We start from the raw sequence: 13,414 nt of genomic DNA on the forward strand, positions 1-13,414 counted from the left end.
CAGGGGTCCAAGATTATCTTCTGTGTCTGTGTTAATTGGTTTCCCTTTTCTTTGTTGAAGAGGGTCTGTGCAATCCTTCTGCCTAGTCCGCCATCTTGCCAGAACTCCCCTATAGACCTCTTTAAATGGTAGCTATTATTAACAGAAGCCTATCTGTCCTCATACAAGTAAGTGAACAATGTGTGACAATGTAAAACTAACTGGGAAAATGAGAACAAAAGAGGACCAGAACCCAAACCAGGAACTAGTCATTAGCATTCTTAGCTACCTATTTCTGATAAAGAGCTTTACTAATATCCTGTTGAAGAGAGGACTATATGTTATTGTTAGGTGCCGTCAATAAGCTCCGACTCATAGCAACCTTATATAGAACAGAACTAAACACTGCCCGGTCCTTGCCATACCTGAGCCCATTGTTGCAACCACTGTGTCAATTCATCTTGTTGAGTGCCTTCCCCTTCTTCACTGGCCCTCCACTTTAGCAAGCATGATATCCTTCTCCAGGGAATGGTCCATTCTAACAATATGACCAAAGTAGGTGAGACGAAGTCTGGCCATTCTCGTTTCCAGGGAGCATTCCAGTTGTGCTTCCTCCAGGGCAAATTTGTTCATTCTTTTGGCAGTCTACGGTACTTTCAGTATTCTTGGCCAACACCACAACTCAAAAGCATCAACTCTTCTTTGGTCTTCTTTGTTCTTTGTCCAGCTCTCACATGCGTATGAGGTGACTGAAAATACCATGGCTCGGGTTAGGCACACTTTAGTCTTCAAGAAGACATCTTTGCTTTTCCACATTTTAAAGAGGTCTTTTGCAGAAGATTTGCCCAGTGCAATATGTCATGTCATCTGATGTCTTTACTGCTGCTTCCATTGGGGTTGATTGTGGAACCAAGTAATATTAAATCTCTGACAACTTCATTTTTTTCTCTATTTATTGTGATGCTGCTTACTGGTCCAGTTGTGAGGATTTTAATTTTCTTTATGTTGAGATGTAATTCATACTAGAGACTGAAGTCTTTAATCTTCATCAGTAGGTGCTTCAAGTCATCCTCACTTTCAGCAAGCAAAGCTGTGTCATCTGCATATTGCAGGTTGTTAATGATTCTTCCTCCAATCTTGATGCCTCTTCATATAGTCCAGCTTCTCAGATTATTTGTTCATCTTACAGTTTGAATAAGTATGGTGAAAGGATACGACCCCGACGCACTCCCTTCCTGATTTTAAACCATACAGTATCCCCTTGTTCTGCTCGAATGACGGCTTCCTGGTCTACGTACAGGTTCCTGATATGTACAATCAAGTGTTCTGGAATTTCCATTCTTCTTGATGTTATCCATAATTTTTTATGATCCACATAATTGAATGCTTTTGCATAGTCAATAAAACACAAGCAAACATCTTTCTGGTATTCTTTGCTTTCAGCCATGATCCATCTGACATCAGCAATGATATCTCTTCTTCCATGTCCTCTTTTGAATCTATTACATTTCTGAAAGTTCCCTGTCAATATACTGCTCCAAGCATTTTTTAATTATCTTCAGCATGATTTTACTTCTGTGTGATATTAATAATATTGTCCAATGATTTCCATATTCTGTGGGATCACCCCTTTGGAATGGATACAAATATAGATCTCTTTCAGTCAGTTAGCTAGGTAGTTGTCTTCCAAATCTCTTGGCATAACCAAGTGAGTGCCTCCAGTGGGGTATCCATTTGTTGAAACATCTCAATGGGTATTCTATCAATTCCTGGAGCCTTGTTCTTCACCAATTCTTTCAGTGCAGCTTTGACCTCTTCCTTCAATACCATTGGTTTTTGAACATATGCCACCTCCTGAAATGGATGAAGATCAACCAGTTCTTTTTGGTACAGTGACTCTGTGTATTCCTTCCATCTTCTTTTGATGCTTCCTGCATCATTCAATATTTTGCCCATAGAATCTTTCAATATTGTAACTTGAGGCTTGAATTTTTTTTTCAGTTCTTCCAGCTTGAAAAATGCCAAGCGTGTTCTTCTCTTTTGGTTTTCTAACTCCAGATCTTTGCACATTCATTATAATAACTTTGTGTTCTCAAGCTGCTCTTTGAAATCTTCTATTCAGCCACTCCTTGGAAGGAAGGTTGGGCAATCCTACTTCCGTAGTGATACTGCCTCGGAAACCCAAGGAGGGGTCGCTATGAGTCGGGGCCGACTCGACGGCACATAACAACAACAACAACATTCAGCTCTTTTATCTTGTCATTTCTTCCATTTGCTTTAACTACTCTTCATTCAAGGGCAAGTTTCAGAGTCTCTTCTGACATCCATTTTGGTCTTTTCTTCCTTTCCTGTCTTTTTAATGACCTTTTGCTTTCTTCATGGATGATGTTCTTGAAGTCATCCCACTATTCCTCTGGTTTTCAGTCATTGGTGTTCAATGCATCAAATCTGTTCTTTAGATGGTCTCTAAATTCAGGAGGGATATAATCATGGTCATATTTTGGCTTTTGTGGACTTGTTTTGTCTTCAGCTTCAACTTGAACTTTCATATGAGCAGTTAATGGTCTGCTCCACAGTCAGCTCCTGTATATTATTTATATATTTATGTATAGTGTTCTTCCACAGCACAGTCTCAGCCCTTCTCAGCTAAACCTTTTATCCTTACCAAATACACGAGAATCTTGTAAACAATAATGATTATAGTAAACATGCTATTTGCTTGGCAATTCACTGACAGAAATCCACTTAAATCTTCAGTGACCCACCCAGTGAGGCAGATACCATCTTCATTCCCTGAACAGATGCTGAAATCTGAAAGGTATCTCATAGGGTGGACACAAGAGAGTGGAGGCCGCTGTAGTGACTGGTCAGGGGGGCTAGCACACAAGTATACGTGGTCAGGTGTGCCCACTCGTTCACTGGCCCTGACTTGGGGTTTTTGTCTACTGAGAGGAAAGAAACTTGCAGAAGTCGTGAAGAGCCATCGGTTGCTTTTAAGGTTCCTAGAGCGTTCTTGAAAGGGATCAAGGGCACTGTGACCTCCTTTTCTTCTCTCTTTCAACCTCCCTCTAAAGAACGTGGTTAGGAGTCAGGGGCGATAAGTGTCCCCTTCCCCACTACCAACCATCAAAGGAAATTCCAACTCGAAAAACGGGTCAGACGCTGAGTTTAAGTCAGTTAAGATTTTACAAAAAGGGGAGGGGCTTCCTGTTGAAGAGGCGGGGAAACACTGAACCCTGTGAGCTGCTGATTGGCTAGGACATGTGCCCGTCCGTCCTCCCTCCCGCCCCACCCTTGGGTGGCCTCCCGGCAGGGCCAGTTGACGTTCGGAGAAGACTCGCAGTACCAAACTGGCAAGGGGCGTGACAGGGGGAGGTGGGGCGAGGGGGCGTGTCCGGGTCTTACCCGGAGCTGTGCGCGTCATGATGTGGGGCTCCACCCCTTGGCTCTTACGCGACTTTCTCCTCCTCCGCCGCCGCGTCCCCTAGCTCGCTCAGTTCTCGCTCCACGTTCCACGCCGTGGCCACACTCCTGTGTGATTGCCAGCCCGTGGCCGCCGCGCACACACGTTTGCCCCGCGCGCCGTTCGCTCCACGCTCGCGCGTTCTCGCGCTCGGTCGCATATTCGTGTCTCCCTAGCGCGCCGGGTTCTCGGCTGCGGCTGCGGGCGGACCGCGCGGGGCAGCACCGTAGCGGCCGCCGCGGGCTGGCCAGCCGGCCATGGAGGCGGATGGGGCCGGCGAGCAGATGAGACCGCTACTCACCCGGGTAACGAGCAGGGTGAGGGCACGGCGGGGCTCCTCGGGGGGTAGGGGTGCGTGGGGCGAAATAGACAAAGACAGAGGCGCGGCGGATTGAGCAGTTCGGCCACCTCTTCCCCGGCCCGGCGCCCCTCTGCCTCCCGGCGGCCGGCGCGCCTCACCATCCCCTTTGTGTGGTCGCCTGGGGCGCGGGGGAGAGAGGGCGGGTGGCGGCGGCGCCGGGGAGGCCGGAGTGGGGACGGCCAGTAGCGCACCCAGGGCATCCTTGCCACGGCTCAGATGAGACCTCGGCACCCCCAGCAGGGGTCGGCCGCCTGTGACCTCGACCATCCCTTCCTTTCTTTCCGCAGCGCTCGCCTCTCTTAATTCCTGGCGTTCTCTCGACAGCCGGGGTCCCGGTTCCGGTTGCCTTGGCTCTGGAGTTCCGATTAGCCCCTCGAAAACCCATCTTTCTTCTCCCTTTAAGGAGGACCGCGGCTCCACCTGTCTTTAGCTTCAGGCAGTGGTGAAGAACTGGTGTGACTCTTTCCCCTTCTTTCCGCGTCTCTCACCCGGTGCGCGGTGTGCTTTGTTCGGTGAGTTCTCCGGCCGCGTGGACGAGCCGCCTTCCTTTGCAGCCAAGGCTGCTTTTCACTGCTGGCTCTGCTTGGCCCGCGTCCTCTTTGGGTGAGAGCCAGAGGAGTATCCTTCAGCCGCAGGCCAAGTAGAAAGAGGAAGGTGTCCTGAGTCCTCCGTGCTGCTGTTCTGCATCAGCCTAGCAGAAAATGCGTTTCCTGGTGAGACTGGCTTTGGCTTCAAGGTTAGAAGGGTGTGATGGTGGGCTATGAAAAAGCCAGTGTTTTCCATTTAGGTTGATGAATCTGGACGAGTGGCTTATGCCCAAGAAATGACTTCCTGCTTTTTGTGGAGTACATGTGCCGCAGAATTGTGATCCTCTTCTCTCTTCCTAGTTTGTGACTCAAAGGACATGGAGGTGTTATAAATTTTCCTACTTCCAGTTCTTACTCTGTGACCAGCAAAGGAGAGAAGCTTGCAGTGAAAATTTTCCAGCCTTCCACAACTAACAGGAAAATTGCTTTCCATGTGTTTTTATTCAAGACTTGCCCTTAAATGCCAGCCCTCCCTATCTTTTTATTTTTTATTTTCAGACCTTGGTGAGTAGTCATTTCTTATTTCTCTATGTTCACCTGTAAGTTTTCAAAACAAATGAGGAAAACTGAGTCTCCAGACAGTGAAGTTATTTAGAAGAGGGATAGTGAGAAGATCGTTGGCAATGAGGGTAATGGAATACTGGAAACTGGTCCTAAGGAATCTTCTGTAGTTCTTTGTGTGGTCTTTGAATAAAACTGTTTTTGAGTGTGCTTTTAGCACCTTATCTCATAGTGTGTATCAAATACAGTGTTGTCAGTGCTTGAATTTGTTTGCATATTTTCAGTTCAGAACAGTGAAGAGAATCTTAGTTTTCATAAAATTGGGTAGGATATGATATGTTCACAAGTTTTGATCGCCTCCTTAGCTTGTAGAAGAAGAGTATGGTAAGGTCATTGCTCTCTAGAATTATTCATTCATTCGTTGTGCTAACAATTGTTTAGAAACCCTCTTCTGTAGTGTCCAACAAGACAGAACCAGCACTGCCTAAATAGACCAACATTCAAGTGAGGGAGACCAATGACACAGGGATTAGCAAGCACTGTGTTGTTGATGAAGAGCTCTGGTAGCATAGTGCATAAGGCACTTGACTGCCTACCAGAAGGCTGGCAGTTCAAACCCACCAGCCACTCCTCGGAAGGAAGGTTGGGCAATCTACTTCTGTAGTGATACCGCTTCGGAAACCCAAGGAGGGGTGTCTTTGAGATGGGTCCAACTCAATGGCACATAACAACAACAACATGTTATTGATGATGGAGGAACACTTTGGAAGAAGGATATAGCTGCTAAATCTTTGGGAAACTTGAATACTGTTTAGCTACACTAAACATGGAGATCAATAATAGGAATCATACAATAAGAAATACAAGTACAGTCTAAAAATAGAATGGGAATGCAATGAAACTGGGTTGAAGTAAGTGTAGGATCATTCTGACTTAAAAACAGAAGAGAGGAACCATTGACATTGACAAAGTTAGATCTTTTCTTGCTCAGTTTCATGTTGTTGTTATTTGCCATTGAGTCGCTCCGACTCACAGCAACCCCTCCTTGGGTTTCCGAGGCAGTATCACTACTGAAGTAGGAATGCCCAACCTTCCTTCCGAGGAGTGGCTGGTGAGTTTGGACCGCCAGCCTTCTGGTTAACAGTCCAGTGCCTTAGGCACTATGCTACCAGAGCTCCTTCAGTTTCTTATAGTAAATGAAAATCAAGAAAGTACTTGCCAGCCATAATTTTTCTCTAACTCATAGCAGACTGCTTAGATATCCTAAGAAGTAGGATAAAATTAATATTCATGAAATACTTAGATTTGTAATTATGCAAACATTTTGAATAAATTGGTAGCAGTCTATATTACTCTGAAAATTAAGCCCATCTGTTTTATAATTTAGGCTCTAAGATTTCCTTAACTCCTAAAATTCTTGCTGATTTTTCAGTTTTCTTGATAGTTTTCACTGATCATGATACTGGGATAGAAGGAAGTCATTCATCCTACAAAAATACTATTTCGTTTTGCTTGGTTACAAAAATTCATCATTGTAGGCCTCACTTAGAATTGATTTGAAGTGTTTTATTTTCTAGTATTGGTTAAATCCAAGTTTTAGTAAATGATCTTTCTTTTAAGCAGACATAATTTAACATGATTCTCTTACCAATGAAGATTTGGGAGTAGTTCCATAAAGTTTGTTGTTACATCATTCATTCTAAAGTTTTTATTATGGATCCAGGCACAAGGGATGTAGACATATAAGGCAGAGAGTCCTGCCCTCACTGAACTTTTTTTTGGCATGTGGAGTGAATACAATTGTAGCATTCCTACTAACTCCATTTGTGGGTACCAGTGACAACATTTTCATGATTCTATAAGAAATATTTTTGTAATTATTAGAATGAATGAAAAATATAAATAGTCCAGTATGAATTCAGTGGTGATTGTCAAATGTAAGTGTTTTTGTGGATCCAAGTAAGCATAAAGTGAATGCTTTCGGGTAACTGTGATTAATTATTGATAGTTCTAGAGATTAGGTATCCCAGGCATATTACCCGGAAGGAAGGTTGGGCAATCCTACTTCCGTAGTGATACTGCCTCGGAAACCCAAGGAGGGGTCGCTATGAGTTGGTGCCGACTCAACGGCAAATAACAACAACAACAACAGGCATATTACCAGGATTTCAGTTACCTTTTTATCTTATTCTTGCTAAGTTTGGCCACAGTCCATGCAGTTGGCACTAAAGGGAGAGACAGCAAATCTGTTATCTCTCCAAGTGAAACTGCAGTACAATTGAATTGGATTGAAAACTGTTTTCTCTGTAATTGAGATTGAGAGGTACACAGTTTTTTTTTTAAAGAGAGCTTAACCTGTTGCCTTCCAGTTGATTCCGACTCATAGAGACCCATTTTAGGACAGAGTAGAACTGCCCCATAGTATTTCCAAGGCTGTAAATCTTTATGGAAGCAGACTGCCTCATCTTTTTCCCCTGGAGCCACTAGTGGATATGAACTGCTGACCTTTTGGTTAGCAGCCAAATGCTTTAACCACTACACCACCAGAATCCTAAGAGAGCTTAGGATATGAAAATTAAAATAGTTTGTTACACAAGACTCCTGTCGTTTGAGTAGATTAAAATCGAAAGCCAGAGCAACCTGGTGTTAGAGGAACCTGGTTTATTTTTTCAGTGGGTATAAGGTGAGCTAACCAGTGTATTCTAAAATTTGGGTAGATTACTTGTCAACATCCTGTAATGGGTTGTTTTTCTTCCTCTTTCCCTCCCCCTCTTTCTTACTGTAAGATTACCACAAATTTGATCGTAAAGTGGTTAGACTGAATCTGCAACTGATAAAATGGGTCATTTTATACAAAGAAGCATATAGGTGTGGGTTAATATTATAGGTTAATCTTAGATCATCGTGGCTTTTGATTTATATTATAGCTTCTCTTACTGACTATAGAGTCTTTTATGTATAACTTTTTATCCATACACTATTTTCAGTTTAACAATAGCAAGTATGAGCAACAAAGATCAGTGGGCTGTATATAGATGGAAAAGTGCAATTAGCCTCCTTTTGAATGAAAGAATTTTTGTTCGCTAGTCAAAGCAGGTGGCTTCAGCATTCATGTATATAATGAAATTTGTCTCTATTTTTATTTAGCAGACAACCTTATGTATTTTGTTAGGTGCTATTGAATTTTGCAACGTGAGGAGACTTTTTGGATTATTGTGATGATAATGATTACAAACTACGAAGAGGTCTGTGGCTGGCAGAGTGTTGTGTTAGTGTTTGTCAGTGCACAGAGGTAGCCAACTAGAGTAGTGCTAGGCTGTTTAAATTAATAATGCCTTCTTTCCATAGACTAGTCATTTTAAAATGACTGCTATGCTTTGAAAGTGACACCCCCCAGTACTCAGTTTTAGAAAGTAATGTGCTTATGAGATAGATTGACATTTTGTCTGGGGCAGATCTGCCAGTGCAGACAGGGTTAGTATGGCTGTTGTAAGCAAATTTTCAAATATCCTCCAAAGAGGTTATTTTAAAGCATTTTATTTTTTCTTAATCCATAGTTTGGATTTTATTAAGTGTATTTGAACAGTTTTTACTTTCATTTTTATTTTTGTCAGGGCACAGTAGCAAAATGAAGGGTAAAACAAATCCTTTTCATAATGAAATAAAAAAGATACTTTAATGTTTTAAAGATTCTTTATGCATTTTTGCTTTTTCAGGGAATCTTATGTGGGCTACTCTCATTTGAGTGACACTGTCACATCTCTCTGGGCTCTAGAATTGAATTGCTTCTTTTCCCAGACTGCAGTTTGGAAAAGCTATTGAATTGTGTATCATTTCTGATTGGGAATTTGAGAAATGGATGTATCTTTGCAAGTGGATTTGCACTTGGAAAATACTGATACTCTATTTTGTTATAGAAGGGGAGTAGAATGGTTTCTCAAAAGAGTATGACAGAAAGGAAAAAAAAAAGATACTTATCTTTTTTCCCTCATAGTTTAATATGATGCGTAATTAACATTTGAATCTTTTGTGCTTGTTTTCTTTAGTGTACAGAATGTTTTCAGTTTAATACTGTTCCTCTAGAAAAATACCAAAAATACTTAAACAAAAATCTTACTTTAAAAACTGCTATATTCACTGCTATGAGACCAGAAGAACTAGATGGTGCCATGCTACCACTATCAGCCACTTGGAGGGGGAATCTATGTAGGAGATACTGGATAGAGTGGGAGAACAATATGGAACAAAACTCAAAATCATTGGTGGGGGGGAATAGGGGGAGACCCGGTTTCCTGGTCTGATAGAGCCTGGTGGAACCACTGAGACTATGGCCCCTAGCTGCCCTTCTGGAATTGAACCCACTCCTTTGGCTTCTAGCCAAACCAAAGATAGGCATATGAGGTGAACATTTATGCTAGGTAGATACACTCCTTGGAGAGAACAATCGTGGGAGATTAGAAGGGCTGTGTATGCACAGGGAGACAGCTCGGGGCAGGAATACATGGAGGGGTGGACACAGAAAGGAGATGGCTATGGGGAGGAAGTGAGAGGGGAGCTGTTGCATTATGGGAGATTGCAGTCATTGTCATGAGACAAAGTATGTGAACTGTATGGAAGGTGAATTTGCTCTGTAAACTTTCACTGAAATCACAATAAAATTAAAAAAAAAACAAAACTGGTATGTTCAATAAGAATAGGAGTAAAACAAATTTAAATATAGTAGACTCTCCTCCCATTGAGTACCATGGTAGTTCTGGAGATGTTTCCATTAAAAATAGTTCTTTAAGAAACAGTTAATTTTCTGATGCTCACGATCATTAGCCATTGTTGTTGTTGTTGTTATGTGCCGTCGAGTCAAACCCGACTCATAGCGACGCCTCCTTGGGTTACCGAGGCGGTATCACTACGGAAGTAGGATTGCCCAACCTTCCTTCTGAGGAGTGGCTGGCGGGTTTGAACCGCCAGCCGTCTGGTTAGCAGGCAAGTGTCTTAGCCACTATGCTACCAGAGCTCCCCATTTAGAGAGATGAAAATCAAAACAACAGTGAGATTCCATCTTGCTCCAGCACTAGTAGCAAAGTTCAACAAGACACAAAATAACAAATGCTCCCTAGGATGTAGAGAGATTGGAACTCTCATACACTGCTGGTGGGATTGTAAAATGGTACACCCACTGTGGAAAGCAGTATGGCGATATCATAAAGAGTTGAAATTAGAAATACCCTTTGACTCAGCCATTCCATTACTAGGTATATATCCTAAAGAAGTGAGAGCCATGACAAGAACAGACATATGCCCACCCATGTTCATTACAGCACTATTTACAATAGCCAAAAGATGGAAACAACCTAGGTGTCCATCAACTGGGGAATGGATAACCAAACTTTGGTACATACACACAATGGAATACTATGCAACCCTAAAGTATAACGTAGACTCTGTAAAACATCACATAACATGGATGAACTTGGAGGACATTATGCTGAGTGAAATAAGTAACAGAAGGACATATATTGTATTAGTCCGTTATTGTAAAAGGCAAGGAAAAGTTTCTATATGGAAGAAAATTTTCTTTGTTGGTTACCAGGGGTGGGAGGTGACGGTAGGGAATACTGTTAGCTAGGTAGAGATAAGTATTGATTTGAGTGAAGAGAAGGGCAATGTACCAAATGTGAGTGATCAACATGGTGGCATTGAGAAAGAGGAAGACAGAGAGAGATACATGGGAGGTACAGACAACAAAGATGAACCCTTTTGCACATATAGTACTGTGTTGTCAGTGAAGGCAAACATGAGTATACAGAAGAATAGATAGGCGGACAGGCTGAACTATTAGGTACATCTATGAAGTGGGAAGTGTACCCAAGACCATGTATAGGGTTGGCAGACAGTGGTCCTATAACAGTGTCCATATGATCTGAATTCCCAGGTATATAGTAGAGCTGACAAGGGGCAAGATTGTAGTCACTTCTTGGTCACAGCCATCTACCCAGAGGGAATGAGTAGTTGAACCTGTGGGCTTGGGACTATAGTCGCAGGGAACATCAAGCTCAATTGGCATAATATACTTCACAGACCATTGTTCCACCTCCTACTTTGGCGAGTAGTGACTGGGATCTTAAAAGCGTGCAAGCAGCCATCTAGATTCAATGATGGGTCTCTCCTCATCCAGAGCAAAGAGGAATGAAGAAAACCAAAGATTCATGGGAAGAATTAGTCCTAATGACTAGTACACCATGCAATCCGCAGCCTATGTGACTATGAGACCAGAAGAACTAGATGGTGCCTAGCTACCACTGTCAACCACTTGGAGGGGGATCTATGTAGGAGATCCTGGATAGAGAGGGAGAACAATGTGGAACAAAACTCAAAATCATTTGGAAAAAAAAAAAAAGGTGGCGGTGGGGACCAGGTTTGCTGGTCTGATAGAGCCTGGTGGAACCACTGAGTCTATGGTCCCTTGCTGCCCTTCAGGTCTGGAATTGAACCCACACCTGTGGCTTCCAGCCAAAGAAAAGACAAGCACGGGAGTTGAACATTTACTTGAGGGTAGATACACTCCGTGGAGAGAACAATCATGGGGAGAAAGAAGGGCTCCTTATGCACAGGGAGACAGCTCAGGGGGCAGAAGTGCATGGAAGGATGGACACAAGGAAGACATAAATATCAGGAGGAAGTGGGAAGGGAGCTGTTGCATTGGGGTAAATTGTAAATGTGATGAGACAAAGTGTATGTAAACTGCTGTATGGACAGTGAATTTACTCTGTAAATTTTTACCCAAATCATAATTTAAAAAAGAAAAAGAAAAGTTACTTTTCTGTAAAGAAGTATTTAAATTAGAATTTTCCATTGTATTGCACCTAGACCACTGAGGTACAGTTGGCCCACCTTATCTGCGAGTTCTACAGCCTTGGATTCAACTGCTCAGTGGAACAAAAATACTTGGTGGAAAAAAAAAAGTGATTAAGTAGTCAAAACAATCCTTCAGAAGCTAGGACGGGCTAAACTTATTTACACATCATTTACATTTTATTAGGTATTGTAAATAATCTAGAGGTGATTTAAAGTATATGAGGTTATATGCAAATACTATGCATTCAGAGATGTCACTTTGATGACTGAGGTGTGTCTGACCCAAGGCATGGTATTGTTAATTGCCTCGTATGCATGCGAAAGCAGGACCAGGAACAAGGAAGACTGAAGAAGAATTGATGCCTTTGAATTATGGTGTTGACTATACCATAGACTTCCAGAAGAGTGAGCAAATTTGTCTTGGAAGGAGTACAGCTGGAATACTTCTTACAGTTGAGGATGGTGAGACTTTGTCTCACCGTATCTGAAGTGACCAGTCCCTGGAGAAGGCTGTCATGCTTGGTAAAGTAGAGATCGGTTAAAAAAAAAAAAAAGAGGAAGACCCTCAACTAGATGGATTGACACCGGGGCTGAAACAGTGGGCTCCAACATAGCACCAGTTGTGAGGAAGGCACAGGACCAGGGAGTGTTTTGTTCTGTTGTACATGGGGTCAGGGTCACTGTGAGTTGTAACCAACTTGATGACACTGAAAAACAACATGGCATTTTATACGAGGAACTTGAGGATCCTTGGATTTTTGTGTCTGCTGTGGGTCTTGGAACCTGGGGATATGGAGGGACAGCTTTATTATCTTGACCTAGAAAACATCTTTATTAAGTTTGTGAGTGTGTGTGTTTGTGTTTGTGTGGAGGGTTGGGGAAGAAATCTTGTCAGGGAAAGGTGGGTAGTAGGATGTACTCTGCTTTTGTATGAATTACAAAGGACGTAGTGCCCTTTGTTGTTATGTGCCCTGGAGTTGGACCTGACTCATAGCCACCCCTCCTTGGGTTTCTGAGGCGGAAATGGAAGTAGATCGCCCAACTTTCCTCCCAAGGAGTGGCTGGTGGGTTTGAACCACCAACCTTTTGGTTAGCAGTCAAGTGCCTTAGGCAGTATACTACCCGATTTGCAAACCTTAGCACAGGGCTTGATGACAGTAGCCTGGGCTGGGCTTCAGTCCTCACTGGCCTTCTCTGGATGCCCTTCTATAGGGCCCTGTCCGCAGAAGCAGATATGGTGTCCATGGGATACATCACCTTTCGAAGTTAATACTTCTCTCCTAATCCTTTCCTTCGATTTATTATAATTGTATCTGGAGAATCTTTTATCTACTTTTAAAATTCTCAGAATACTTTCTTCTTTCTCTTGGAAATTTACATTGTCCCATTCATATTTGTAGAAGTATTTTATTTCTAGTAGATGTTGTTGTCAAATGTGAAATATATTGTATCCTAAAAATCCTTGATGTTAATATTTCATATTGTATTGAAAAAACTCACTGCCTTCAAGTCAGATCCGACTCATAGTGACCCCTCCTTGGGTTTCTGAGGCGGTAGGTATCTCTGCGGAAGTAGATAGCCCAATATTCCTTCCGAGGAGTGGCTGGTGAGTTTGAACTGCCAGCCTTCCGACTAATAGTCAAATGCCTTAGGCAATACGCCACCAGAGCT

General features: G+C 42.7%; 1 protein-coding gene across 1 annotated transcript in view; it reads left to right on the top strand.

The window, feature by feature from the left end:
* Positions 1-3,699: 3,699 nt before the first annotated feature.
* The window catches only part of SLC4A7 (solute carrier family 4 member 7), a 136,389-nt gene continuing 126,674 nt past the window's right edge, over positions 3,700-13,414 (top strand). The window contains exon 1 of the mRNA XM_007936274.2: positions 3,700-3,759. Within this exon, the coding sequence (XP_007934465.1) occupies positions 3,700-3,759 (60 nt within the window). The remainder of the gene's footprint in view (positions 3,760-13,414) is intronic.

Source organism: Orycteropus afer, unplaced genomic scaffold (genome assembly GCF_000298275.1).
Source record: "Orycteropus afer afer isolate SDZICR_OR568_19922 unplaced genomic scaffold, OryAfe1.0 scaffold00003, whole genome shotgun sequence".
Lineage (NCBI taxonomy): Eukaryota > Metazoa > Chordata > Mammalia > Tubulidentata > Orycteropodidae > Orycteropus > Orycteropus afer.